The sequence below is a fragment of the Mixophyes fleayi genome, chromosome 1, assembly GCF_038048845.1.
Source record: "Mixophyes fleayi isolate aMixFle1 chromosome 1, aMixFle1.hap1, whole genome shotgun sequence".
Classification (NCBI taxonomy): Eukaryota; Metazoa; Chordata; class Amphibia; order Anura; family Limnodynastidae; genus Mixophyes; species Mixophyes fleayi.
The window spans coordinates 426,303,772-426,318,473 of record NC_134402.1 but is presented as its reverse complement, the minus strand read 5'-3'; the positions used below and the strand labels follow the sequence as shown (position 1 = coordinate 426,318,473).

At 38.8% G+C, this 14,702-nt stretch overlaps 1 protein-coding gene across 1 annotated transcript in view; it reads right to left on the bottom strand.

The window, feature by feature from the left end:
• Positions 1-1,683: 1,683 nt before the first annotated feature.
• NDUFS4 (NADH:ubiquinone oxidoreductase subunit S4) overlaps positions 1,684-14,702 on the bottom strand; it is a 96,429-nt gene continuing 83,410 nt past the window's right edge. The window contains exons 3-5 of the mRNA XM_075183988.1: positions 7,147-7,319; positions 3,152-3,225; positions 1,684-1,902 (exon numbers count right to left, since the gene is read on the bottom strand). Of these exons, the coding sequence (XP_075040089.1) occupies positions 1,799-1,902; positions 3,152-3,225; positions 7,147-7,319 (351 nt within the window). The 3' untranslated portion in view covers positions 1,684-1,798. The remainder of the gene's footprint in view (positions 1,903-3,151; positions 3,226-7,146; positions 7,320-14,702) is intronic.

Genomic DNA, 14,702 nt, shown 5'->3' with positions numbered 1-14,702 from the left:
CCGTTAAAGTTCCATACTGACATCACCTTAGACACCTTTGCTTGTTAAACATTAGTAATTCGAGCTATCCTGGTCATTGTAGATCCAGCCAAACACCCCCCAACACCTGCCTGTGTCCAAAGCCACAGAGGTCTCTAGTTGCAGACATGCCAACCATAATTACAAGTAACTCAGGTAATCCAGCATTTTTATAAATGACCCTGAATGTGCTGGGATGTTATTTGCTTACTGAATCAAACCTGTGTGAAATCCTGTGAATTCGATATGACTAAAGTTTGTCATTTACCCAGGTATTTTCATGTTATTTGTCCACCACCTGTAGGTTCTATCGAGACATTGACATACACTGCACATATTTTTGTGTCTGCTTCTTCTTAAACATAAATATGAAGCTACGTTTCACATCTCATATAAAAAACTTGGATGGTCTTGAATTTAGAAATGGCATTTCCCAGAATTCACTTGTCCTGTGTGTCTTATTTGCATATTGGCCTTAATGAATAGCTTAAAAAGATCATTAAATGTTTTCCTAAGTTTAGTGTGGCCATCTCTACAGCACTTTAGATGTTCAAACTCTATCCTGCACAAACTCAACCAAGGGTAAAACAGTGTCTGCAGGTGCCATGCTCCAAAAACCCAATTTGTAAAATATTTAAGCAAAGGGCTGCCATGTAAATGGCATGTTAGTTGGTTCAGGTAAGTACGTGTCTTATTTGCATATAATACTTGACCTTCTAAACTGTAAAAAAAATCCTTATCTTTGATCACCATCAAAGTCGGAGAGACCACAATCTCTTACTATGTGGTCCATTTTAAGAATACACTATCTATGCCAAAAATACATTTTTATGTAAACTTTTTGTAGTAGTTCATGTACAGACCCTGCTGATATTTTGCATCATTCCTCACTCCAGCAGTTGAGTAAGTGTAGCCAGACATTAAAATAACCACAATACACGTAGGGGTGGTCCTAACAAGCCTAATCACCATACCTGGACCCAGACCAGTCCCAACACACCCCCATGTGGAATCAGCTTTTCATTGAAACACAAGACTCTATGATGGGTTTCCTTTATCTTTAAAATAAATAATAAAAAAATGAAGCAATAAAAATACTTTTTTATTAAAATTGTCTGTATTGTAAATAATGATGGACCTCTGATTTTGAAGTACAAGCCACCTTGGTCCTATACAAAGCAAAAGGCTGCAACTGATGCTTGTTAATCTCCCTACAGTTTTTGGGGTGCATTATCCAATATATTGGCCTAGCTTAAAGAACAATCAACCTTACATATTTATAAGCGTTCCTCATTTCCTTAAGTGATTTCTCGAGCATCACATCACTTAAAAATGAATCTCGACCAGGATGACAATGAAACAATAAAAGCACATTGATATTGTCTGAAAAAGAGTGAGGAAGGAAATATAAGAGGAGCCTCTGTACAGAACAGGACCCAGAACAAAGCAAGAATTTCTCTTGAGGGATTACTGGATGTCTATGAAAATACTGTCAACATTACTGAATGCTGCAGCGGATTTGGATTCTGCTATAACCGGACCTGGCGTTCAGCAGTTTCCTAGAGCTATCAACTCCCTAAATCGCCTCTATATATATATAGATACATTTATCAAAGGCTCAATTTGAAACATCAAAAACATTTTAAATAGACACCACAAGATGTGTTTGTAGTTTAAAGGTCATATTTATTAGGAGATTAAGAGTTGTATTATACTTGTTCTATAAATACAGGACAGCTGACTTAGCTCACAGTCAGACTTATGCACGGCCAATAACAATTCATTTTGTGGATACCCTCGTCCGTTTGTTCCAAGAAAAGTTTGCTCCATAAGACTTGGATTTTGGTTTTGCAATCCTCTTCTCGTCAAGCTCATAACTCCATCCTATAAAAATGATATATATATTGCAGTTTGATTATATGTAAACAAAGGGAGAGCATAAACTAAACATAGAACATTTCCAATATGTTATATTTTTGGAAAATTAGCTGTCTGTGCACATGGATATACAGCTCAAAGGAACAATTTATATAATGAATATGTAAACATTCACACTGCATGGAGAGACGGAATAGAACTACACCAAAAATAGTTTTATTATGCTTTTATCCAGCTAAGGGACATGGTTACCAATGAGACATAAGCAACAAGGTGAATAGTATGATTTTTAAAACATGAGAAAGGTTTTATGTTAATTTAAATATCAAGTACAACTTGGCAGTTTTATTAGGTTTCTCTGGTGCAGAAGCTGGAAATGTATCACATAAAGCCTCTCTCTGCAAGTGTGTGTAAGCTGTTGTGCAAGGCTACTGGATAAACAGATCTCCAGGCTTATTCCACGACAGACAGAAAATAAGCAGATAATTGTTCTGAGACCACAAGCAGCATTTCCTTTTACAAAGAAAAACTGATCAAACTGTTCAGTAGTTATAAATATTGCCCAAATAAACCAAACAAAAACATTCTTTTATAAATTATTGTAACTATTTTGTTTAAAAGTTAACACTTCAGGGGTAAGTTGGAGGAATGGCTTATTTTATGCAGAACCACTTCCAATGTTTTATATGTGGTAAAGGAGATATATATGCAGTGTTCTGCCTTTCATTTAAAGTAAGGAGTAGGCCTGTTTAGGCACTCAATCGTCAATGTTAATTACTGACATTATTTCCTTAAAAAATAATCCCATGTCCCTATCCTTAGACTTGGAGGAAGGCATACATGATGCTTTAGTATACAAATGCTTTGGTGATATATGGTAGTTAACTTTAAGAAAACTGGGTTTGTTACATGTGCAATTATTGACGGGCAATAATAGCACAATATACACCTCTTCCATCTATACATCAATTTAATTTTCTAAAGGTAGTGAATGTTTGACTTGAAATATATTTTTTCCAGGATTAAGACAATCTTTATATGAATCTATCATGGTTCAAGAGTTGTGTATAAAGTGTAAAAAAAAAGTGTTCCTGTTATTAAAGGTACCACAGGGCTAAAGCCACTAGTAGGCACAATAAGCCTGGATTAAAAATAAGTAAAAAGCCTTCACAATTAAATTACAGGCTTACAATGTGGTCAAGACTGAGCAAAGAGAGCAAACTGCCCCCAACTATAGTCCAATGACATTACTTACCATTTTTTTCAGCAAAGGCAATTGCGTCTTCTTGTGAAGAGAATGACAGGACCATATTAGATAGAGGATCAGCACTGCAGTAGAGAAGGGAAAAAAATCAATTAGGAAAAAAAAGTTTCAAAAGGAAGAAGCCTATTTTTGCAGTAAAGACACATTAAAGCTGTAAACATGCAATTCCAGTCACTCACCCTGATAGCCAAGCTACTAGATCAGATTCCAATTCCTCACACATTTAGGTGACCGCATTGGATCATCAATATTTATTTATTTAGCGCCAGCAAATTCTGTAGCGTTTTACGATTAGGATAACCTCTGTCTCACTCCATTCTCAACACTCTGCAATTAGGCTTCTGTCCCCAACATTCCACTGAAACTGCTCTCACAAAACTGCTCGATGATCTACTTACTGCAAATCTAAGGGTCATTTCTCCATACTCTCTATCCCTGACCTCTCTTCTGTACTCTCTTGTGTAACCAACTGTCTTTCAGCTATCTCCACATGGATGTCCCAACGCTACCTAAAGCTCAACGTATCCAAAACAAAGCTTATTATTTCCCCTCCTGCCAGAGTCACCACCTGCCCTCAAATCTCCCTCACTGTCGATACCACCACAATTTCCTCAGTCTCCCAAGCCCGCTGCCTTGGTGTCACACTTAACTCCACCCTCTGCTTTATTCCTCACATCCAGACTCTCTCCCAGTCCAGTCAATTCCAACTTAAAAACACTGCCAGAATACTCCTTTTCTTACTCAACATGCTAACAAAACTCTTATCCATTCTCTCATCATCTCCCGTCAAGACTGCTGTAACCTCCTTGTATCTGGCATTCCCGACAGCCATATATCCACACTTCAATCCATCCTAAATGCTGCTGCAAGACTGATCTTCCTCTCACTGCTCCACATCTGCTGCACCACTTTGCAAATCCCTCCCTCCCTGTGTCCTCCAGAATCCAATTCGAATTACTTACCCTTACCTACAAAGCCCTCAACACCACCCCTTCATACATCTCGAATCTCATATCAAAATACTCTGCCTCCCATCAGATCTACCTTTCACCTGCGCCTTGTCTCGTCCCTGGTAACCACCTCTCACTTGTGTCAACAATACTTCTCCCGTGCTGCTCCCCACTTATGGAATTACCGACCACGCTCAGTCAGACTTTCCCACAGCCTTCAAATCTTTAGATGTGTTTTTAGAGAACACATCATTTTTAAAGCTTACCTTGTCCCTGATGATACTATTCACACTAATACACCCTCACAGCTGTCCCAATCTCCACTCTAAGCCACACTCGCTAATCTTGTTTCAGCTGTGCCCTCTTCCACTTAGAACGTAAGCTCTCTGATGAGCAGGGTCCTCCATACCCTTTATATGCCTTCATTTATTTTGTTTACCCTGCAAGTCCTTGTTTTATGTATGTCCTGTTTTCCTTACTGTATGGCGCTGCACTGTAGCGCCTTAAATATCTGATAATTCTTTTGGGCCCACACACAGCAATTTGGGGAAGATTTGGTCTAAAGCGACTAAATTGGCTTAATTCGACTGCTAGCAGCCATGATGTTTATTAGAAGAACATAATTGCATAGTTAATCTTCTGTAAGAAAGGTCTTGCACCAACACCCCTCCCATATGTCCCACATTTTACACAACATGAAGCATATGCTTCACAGAGAAACTTCTAAGTCAGGTACATAAGTTGTCCGTGCAAGCAAAGTACAGTTTACATACAGCACAAATTCAGCCAAATTGGGTACAGATAAACAGCATAGGATGTGGTATGGATTAGCAGTTCGCATGTGCCAGGAAGTAATGTGGCAGACATATTGCACTGTTTATAATACCAGAGACAAAAACCCCCAGAAAGCATGACTTTATTTTTCACTTAAAAAGCTGTTCTGTTAAACTCACACTAGACATACCATAGTATGAATGATTTCAGTTCTGGCATTTACTTGTCTTTTAATGTGAAACCACTGTCCATAAATTACATCAAACATTAGCTATCTATCTCATGCATCCTGCTAACCATTTGCTCCAGCAAGGTTTGTTTTTAACCATTAATCATTTTGTATTTTTGTCCTCCTCCTACTCCGGCTAATGAGTAGGTGGAGACAGGTTCTGCTACATTCTCATCATGTAAAGAGGAAAGACTGCGGTGTTGCTTTCCTTTAGAGCTAGGGTAGTAGAGGTCACTGACTCATTCCTTTCTGTAACTAGACAGATGCAATGTTTTAAAGACAAAGATACTTTCATGTGATATTACTGTGAAATGTAAAGAGAATACAAGTGTGCTCCTTTCTAACATTAAAGATATATCTGTGACATTGACCAGATTTACTCCAAATTCTTTAAGGCACATGGCACGTATCTGCTTATTTTTTTGGACCATAAATATGCAATTTTTGCCCCAATAAATGGAAAAAGTGGCCTGCTCCCTATGGTCTGAAAGTGAATGCCGCCTAACCGCGTAGCAGAATATCTCAGTGCACCGTCTCTTCCTCTGAAACCCATCTATTTATTCAAAAAGCAACATTCAATCGGTTATGAGGGAATATGAATCCTTCACTGAAGCATTGCTTAAACAGCAGTGACCCTCAAAGATGCTGCTAATTTGGGGCACAGATCCATGTGTGCTGGCATCCAACTGCTACGTCTACTGGATGTATAGACGTGTTCCAGGGAAGGAGGGAAGCAGGGAGGGGGAATTCTGCTGTACATTAGAGATGGCATCCAACTGCTACGTCTACTGGATGTATAGACGTGCTCCAGGGAAGGAGGGCAGCAGGGACTGGGAGGGGTATTCTGCTGTACATTAGAGATGGCATCCAACTACTACGTCTACTGGATGTATAGACGTGTTCCAGGGAAGGAGGGCAGCAGGGAGGGGGAATTCTGCTGTACATTAGAGATGGCATCCAACTGCTACGTCTACTGGATGTATAGACGTGCTCCAGGGAAGGAGGGCAGCAGGGACTGGGAGGGGTATTCTGCTGTACATTAGAGATGGCATCCAACTACTACGTCTACTGGATGTATAGACGTGTTCCAGGGAAGGAGGGCAGCAGGGAGGGGGTGAGGGTATTCTGCTGTACAGGAGAGGTGGCATCCAACTGCTACATCTACTGGATGTATAGACGTGTTCCAGGGAAGGAGGGCAGCAGGGAGGGGGTATTCTGCTGTACATTAGAGGTGGCATCCAACTGCTACGTCTACTGGACGTATAGACGTGTTCCAGGGAAGGAGGGCAGCAGAGAGGGGGGTGGGGGTATTCTGCTGTAAATTAGAGGCGGCATCCAACTACTACGTCTACTGGATGTATAGACATGTTCCAGGGAAGGAGGGCAGCAGAGAGGGGGGTGGGGGTATTCTGCTGTAAATTAGAGGCGGCATCCAACTACTACGTCTACTGGATGTATAGACGTGTTCCAGGGAAGGAGGGCTGCAGGGGAGTATTCTGCTGTACATTAGAGGTGGCATCCAACTGCTACATCTACTGGATGTATAGACGTGTTCCAGGGAAGGAGGGCTGCAGGGGAGTATTCTGCTGTACATTAGAGGTGGCATCCAACTGCTACATCTACTGGATGTATAGACGTGTTCCAGGGAAGGAGGGCTGCAGGGGAGTATTCTGCTGTAGATTAGAGGTGGCATCCAACTGCTACGTCTACTGGATGTATAGATAAGTATTCTGTTATTAGATGCTGCATTGTTTCTTAGTAAGAATGGTAGGAGGGGGATTGGGCGAATTTAATTTTCTATTTATACACCATGAGAGTTCTGGTGCCTCATGCACTAAAGATTAAAGCAAGTTATTTTTCTTTCAACTTATATATAGATCAGATGTGCTGGGGTGTAAATCTATAGTCCATTCTCTCAAACGTTTTCTAAAGAAACCGTTAAATTTTACTTAAGAAGCACTTAACTATTGTTTTATATCCTCATGCAAATCTATAGGGCTTTTGCCAAGAGTAATGGTTTATAACACACTTACGTTGATGCCCATCCCATTAAAGGGTTTTCCCAGCGCTCCCGAGAATCAAATTCCAGTCTCCACTTCTTTGTGTTCTGAACGCCGGACTGCATGGCGTTCCTCGCTGGAACATAAATGTGGACTTTTCTGGGTTTGATGTGTTCTTCTGGTACTCCAGTTATTGTGCTAATATCCTAACAAAGCAGAAAAATGGCACATCAGCACTAGCTTTACATATGAGTTTATTGCACCGTTACCTGCAGAATAAAGCATTCCATGGTCTATTAGTTCACGAACCTTCTTGTGGGTCATCACAACTATTACGTGTAAACTGGAGCACACTCCGTATAAAGTAAATGCCCCTTAAATGGATTTTACTACATAAGCACCAAAACAACGTTTTTTAATTATCTTGTGTCAGGGAAAGAAAACACTCAGGAGTTAAATATTAACATTGGTGTCCCAGGATCCCAACTTAGAAGTTGACACATTTCCAGGCCAATGGCTAACTTCAGAAGCAAGTTGATTATTCATCGGAAAAAAAAGTGAAAGTAATTAACATTACTAAACACTTTTGTCCACGTTGGGCTTTAATTAACAAAAATCTCCATCAACCCCACCCAGCATCTACAGATTTATTTTTTTCCTACGGGAAAAACATTTCTATAGGGGATAACTTATACAAATGCAGATCACAATGACACAACCAACCTAAAGACAAGTCCATTATAACCAGCGCACACTATTCTCCTGTCCGTCAGGCTAAAGACGAATTGTAACTTATGTAGGCAGCTTTAGCAAATGGTAAAGTCTGGTAATTAAGTTGTCTGGAAAACAGATATGTGTGGTTTAACAGGGAATATATATATAAGGACTTTACTACAGTCATACTCACCCATACAAAGTTTATAAGCAGCATTCAGTTTTATTTATAAAGCTTTATCAATTAGAACAGTTTTGAAGGGAAAAAATAAAATTTGCGCACATCAATATAACAAACTAGAATTTTTTTTGCACTTTCAAAGCATCTTGGACCCTCGACATTAAACACTAATTTGTGTCTATAAAATAAGTTTTCACACTCTAATTTCCTAGACAGCTTTATAGCTCCATAGTTGGAATTTTATAATCAATATTCACTAAAGTGCAGCCTATCAATTCAGTATCCACTATTGATCTCATGGAGATACGGACATGGGGCCGGATTCATTAAGGATCTTAAATTAAGAAGTTTCTTATTTCAGTCTCCTGGATAAAACCATGTTACAATGCAAGGGGTGCAAATTAGTTTTCTGTTTTGCACATAAGTTAAATACTGACTGTTTTTTCATGTAGCACACACATATCAACTTTAAAATTCAGTGTACAAATAAGCTATGAAGTATTTGTGTGCTACATGAAAAAACAGTCAGTATTTAACTTATGTGCAAAACAGAATGCTAATTTGCACCCCTTGCATTGTAACATGGTTTTGTCCAGGAGACTTAAATAAGAAACTTCTTAAGTTAAGATCCTTAATGAATCAGGCTCATGGTGAATGCTCATTAAATGACAGCCAGTGCACTGGCACATGATTTTTTTCTAGGGGTGTCACAAAAAATGGAAGCCTTAAAAGAGAAGGTCACTACAACAGTTTATAGTCGAGGTACAGAAGTGTCTCTGGCACAGTAACATCCCTAAAGACGAACTAGCTGAAGTACATGTATTCATATACTGCAATGTTCCTCAGTAGGAATGTTTCACCTTTCAATTGCATTAGACCAATGTGTGTGATCGTTTACGCATAACTTTGCATAATTCAAATCGATTTAAATGTCTCCTGATATTATCTTGCAACAAACCTCCAGGCTGAAAAGCTGCTCGTTTTGTGCTAAAAATTCACAGAAAAATGTAATGTCAAATATGAGGTACAGAGCAAGCTTGCCAGAAGAAACCTTATGTAACCCTTAAAAACCACAGTACAGTTTTTATGCACTTAATGCATACCTTATTTTATAAAAATCTGGTCTGTAGATTATTATAAGCCTTTGCTATTTCTCTTTAAGTGAGAGAGGTCAGCAAATTGATTGCTCTCTAAAGCATTGCTAACACCATTTTTCTGTGGTTTCAGACCAAACATCCTAACTCTGCATAAGCTAACAATTTTTTTTTTTAATTCTTTTATTTTAGACATATTGAACTTTTATGGACAAATATTTTTATTAGTGAAAGTCATAAAAAAATGCCAGGCCTTCGTTGCCTCCTAAAACACATTTTTATTACAACACAACCGATGCTGTAAGAATGCTGCGTCAAGCAAGAGACTCTGTTCCACCAGTGTTTGTGCTCCGCAGGATCGGAACATTGAAAATACTTTAATATTGTAATTTCACACAGCCCGCAGACATTTTTTTTGGGGTCTTTAAAGCTATGGGAGCAATTTGTTCAAATCATTTTCCTTCTTTAATGGTATTTCCTATTTTCATTAAATATTCACACGTAAATTTATAGGCAATACATTGTTAATTAAGGGCTCAGCAGGGCATTATAAGTTATTTTAATAGGTATGAAATCATTCATTCCATCTAGCCGTTACTGTAATCATTGTAACATATTTTATAATAGCACCAGTTGATCAAGTTGGTCTGTTTTAAAATAAAGACATCTGCTCCAGGTGCGCTTAGCTTTTTACACTCTTAGCCATATATGTGAACTGATTTAGGAACCTGGACAGGCAGAGCCGTGTAACGGGCCCTAAACACTTGGTGAGTTCTGAAAATTCAACAAGAAAACTTTCCACTGTTACACCTATATCAGAATACAGACTGCAGAAGCAACAACACATGGAAACATTGCTTTATTATCCATTGGACAGGGCACATTTATACTTAAAGACAAAAATAAAAATAAATTCTGTATTGTGCATGGCTCTGTACCAAGTGGATGGAAGTGGATTTATCTGGGTGCATTTATGAAAACTGATGCAAAGAAAAACACATCTGATTGGCTATTATGGGTGACACCAGCAGTTTTCATAAGTTTCCACCAGATTTACACATTTGAAAATGTATTTATTAAATAGGCAGCAACTAAACGAACTAAAAAAAATAAAATAAAAAAATAATAGAATTATAAATATATCTACCCATCTCTCTCTCTCTCTATATATATCTATATCTATCTATATCTATCACTATATCTATCTATACATCTATAAATAAATGTCTATATCTACAAATATATCTATATATATATGTATCTAACTATATCCATACATATATATATCTATATCTCAATTCTTGAGGTCCGTAGGGTCCCTCCCTCCATAATAGGGAAGCTGTACCTTATTTCGAAGGTTTATTTAAAAAAAAAATTCTATATATGTTCTGTAAAATTAGTTGTCTCAAGCCATGGAACCAAAAGGTTTCTGGCTTATAATGAGCATGTTAATGTAATTCAAAATAACCTGTAAACATAATGTATATTGCTAAAAAATGAACAAAAAAACAAACATTTACAATTAGGTTTTCAGGGAAGACATTTACGGACACAAGGGTGTGTATACATTTAGAAACATTAAGGGGGCAAACGATAAAATCTGAGAAATCCCGCTGTAAAGAATGTCTGACCAATATATTTATACATAGGTGTGTGTGTGTGTGTGTGTAGGGGGGTGGTGTTATGATGTATGCAAAAGGACAGAAAACATGCAAAAATATATAAAATGGTGTGTACATGCACTGCAGTATGTGTCTAATACTCACACCAAATCAAGTAGCCAATTAAGTCATACTTTTATTGCATTAGAGGAAAGCTGAAAGCATAGCAGACTCACCCTTCAACCCCTGTTTTGCTGGCTGGAAAGTGTGACATCAATGCTGTCCCTATTTTGTCACATACAATTCTAATTACCAGACAAGTTGTCATATTTTAGGGCCTGTAGGAAAAACATTTTGGGCCATTAAGTCAAAAAAGGAGTAAATGTTCTCTGGGACAAACCATGTTACAATACAAGGGGTGCAAATTAGTTTATTATTTTGCACATAAGTTAAATACTGGCTGTTTTTTCATCTAGCACACAAATACTGGCTAGCTTGTTATAAAACCGAAATTTAAAGCTGATCCAGGACATGTCCTACCCCAACCTTAAATCTGTCCCCACATTTTAAATTTACCTCCCCCCTCCAATGTAACATGGTTTTGCCCAGGTGCAAAGGTTACTCCTTTTTTATGCTTTGCTCTCCTTGATGACTCAGGCCCCTTGACCCCAAAAAAGGAGGGCTATGTAGTCTGCTTCTCACAGTCATCCAATGGGATCTGCCTTGGGTACATAGCTGTCCCCCATAACCATGGAGGGTCTGTAACAGCTGTATAGGTGAGGTGGCTGCTGCTAATGCTGGTCAAAGTATACAGCTTTCTCTTGGGCTGGGAACTTGTCATTTCCTTTTTCTAGACAATTGCAGCTCTGTTATGTATTATATACCGCCGTGTTTTAGGGCCCCAAAAAGCTGGCGCATATACGTAAACTGAGTCAATGATATGGGACAAACAATCTCACAAATAATCCAGCAAGACAATACTATAATAAAAAAATGTATATAAAATAAAATTGTGGGGTAAATAAAGCTTTGAGGACGAACGCAGCTTATTGTGTGAAGCTCTGGTTCCCATTAAGGAGTACTGCATGTGTTTTGTAAAGGTTATATTTTAAGTTTGCAGATAAATCAATCTCACGTTACACATGAAATCTATTATTTTAAATGAGTGTGTAAACATCTTTAATTTCTCCAGAAAGTCTGAAAGTGAAACTACGTGCGGACTATGGAGGTAGCTCAGTATTAATGCATAAATGACAGCACATCTAGTGTAGTATGTATAATGCAGAGGGGGATTCCACGGCCTGCTATGACCCACATTCTGCCACAGTCCCCTGCACTAACGTCTAGACTGGCGTATTCAGATGACATTTGTGCTTTTGTATGGAAAAAAAAAAAAAAAAATTGTCTACAAAACACCCTGCGGGCTGACAAAGCAAAGACGCTTGTTAACCAAGAACAGCTTGTTGGCTAAAGTGGATAGCAATAAATAAGCACGATTTTTAAGAACAGGTGCACCCAGGACCCGCTAGAATGAATGCTGCAATGGTTCTAAATCCAGCAGTGTTTATGGCTGTCTACTGTGTGTCTGTATACATTAAACTGCATAATTAAAGTCGGATACAAGAACATTTACCACTTGAAAAAAAAACAACAAAACCAGTTTATAGTCCATATATCCCCCCAGTAATGTATCAAGCTGTGGAGCCTGATTGCACACGTCCAATCTGTGAGTAGAAATGTAGCCACATTCATGCCAACAAAACACAGGTGTGGAGGTGTACAGTGGTAACGTGGAGAGTCTGCAACACCCCTGTCCCTTTATTGGCACATTAGGGGGACTGGTATAAAATTATACAGTTCCTCCACTACTTTCTTTTTAAATCTGTTCTATATGTATCAAATGAAACCCCTGGAAAGTAATGTTGCCGGTCGTTCTGCTCGTAGAATTCTACTGTGGAGGTTGGGAAAGTAGAATATGAGGATCATAAACGATTGCAATGTTTATTGTTACACACAATAACGCATTAAATATGTAATATTTCCTGCTCTCATATTACTTAATGTTTCCCATTTCTGAGAGCACATCATGTATTTCTTTTTTTATAAAAAATATTCTCGCTTTCTGTCTCCACCTTCCACTGTCTCTCTTTGTTTCACCCATGACGCACCACCGGTAGCTGCACAGAAACGTCATCCACCCAGGACTGCTTCATTACTGGTGGCTGATGATGCTGCCGACTTGTAACGACGACATACACTTTCCCATCCAGCTGCCACAATTGCGGTTTCGCTTCCCTGTGTATCAAGCCTCAAACCTCTTAGATTGTAAGCTCATTTGGGCAGGACCATCTAAACCTTTTTGTTTCATGTCACGGTATTTAATTTGTTTATGTCAGAATCCCCAGTGCACAGTGCTGTGTAGTATGTCATCACTTTATAAATAATAATAATTATATTCTAATCTGGCTGCAGTAAGTCTCCTCAGAATACAATCGATTCCAAGGTGACAGCGCGCTGTGTCAGTGATCAGTAGCTGCTTATGACTGCGACACTTAGGGCAGATTGACTCTCCAGAACGCTGTGCACAAGGGCAGGGTGTCAATCAAACATGCTCAGGCTGTGAAGGAGAAGGAATGAGCAGCATAAGAGTACATGACATGATAAGGGGCAATAAAGGATGGCAAGAAGCAGCATAAGAGGGGGCAATGAGCATGAGTGAGGATTATATATATATATTGAATTTTATGTGGAAACCCCCTCTAGAAATAGTGTTTACCACTGAACACTGTCAGCAATGTAGAGGGATACCATTTTATGAAACAAAACACTGGACTAGGGCACTCCATGGGCCAGGCCAACACATGTAGATAAAAACATTCTGCCTTTCCTGGGTGAACCCTGGTTATACAGCTGACAGAGAGCGATGGACTGAGATATTAGGTAGATAAACTTTGTGCAAATAGAGTTTGGCAGCAGAGTAGGCTGTTTCAGGCTGTGCAAAGTACCAGAATATAATCTTAGACGAGACTATTATACTAGAGCTCAAACAGCCGATCTGATCTTCTGGTTCAATGAATATGCGCAGGCCGCCTCGCATGCCCACATTGTGCTATGTGGGGGAGGGCTACTGGGTTAGGAATATAGAAATAAAGGGGAACCCAAACATACTCTCCATGCACCGTGGAGTCCGAGTGTGTATGGTCGTGGAACCAGTGGCTCTATTACTTCAGGTGAGGAGGGTCTACGATTAAAATTCAGGAGTTTACATCAATGCTGTCCAACTTCTTCAGTCTGGTGAGCCTTATTTTTTTTGATAGATCATTTATTTGTATACCTAGTGAATGTCCAGATATACAATACAATTCTCTTGTTTTATAAAGAACTATATAGTGTTCTAAGCTCCGCAAATGCATTAAATCAAAGCAGATGACTTTCATTCATAGTACTAATTTGGATATAAAGCTGTCACCTATTGTAGGATAAACATATTAACAGGACATCTCCGCTGAACATACTATTGGATTAATATCACCTTCTACAAATGCACAGTACTAAATCGGCACACAGCAGGATTGCCCCACAGTCACAAATGTGGTCTGAGAGATATGGAACTGTGCCTTTGTGTACGGTTATAGAAAAGCAATCTGCAAGAATGACATAGCTATTCCAAGAAACATCAATAGATACAAAGATATTGAAAACACAATCCAAAATATAGTTTCATCAAAATACAACTTCATAGTGTTACTTAGACCAAATATAATTATTAGATCTGACTAATATATTTTCAGGCTATTTCAAAGATGGTCATTGGAAAATACATCCCAACTTGCCACTTCATATAAAATGTTTAATACCCTCATTGATGTTCACATTCCAGAGTCCAATTACATTTGTCCAACCGCCCTATGTGCCCCTCACTACTCCATATATAAACCCTCTTTTTCTGCCCAATCATTGGTGCACTGCAGTCTCCCCACACCAGCGTCTTCACTGCAG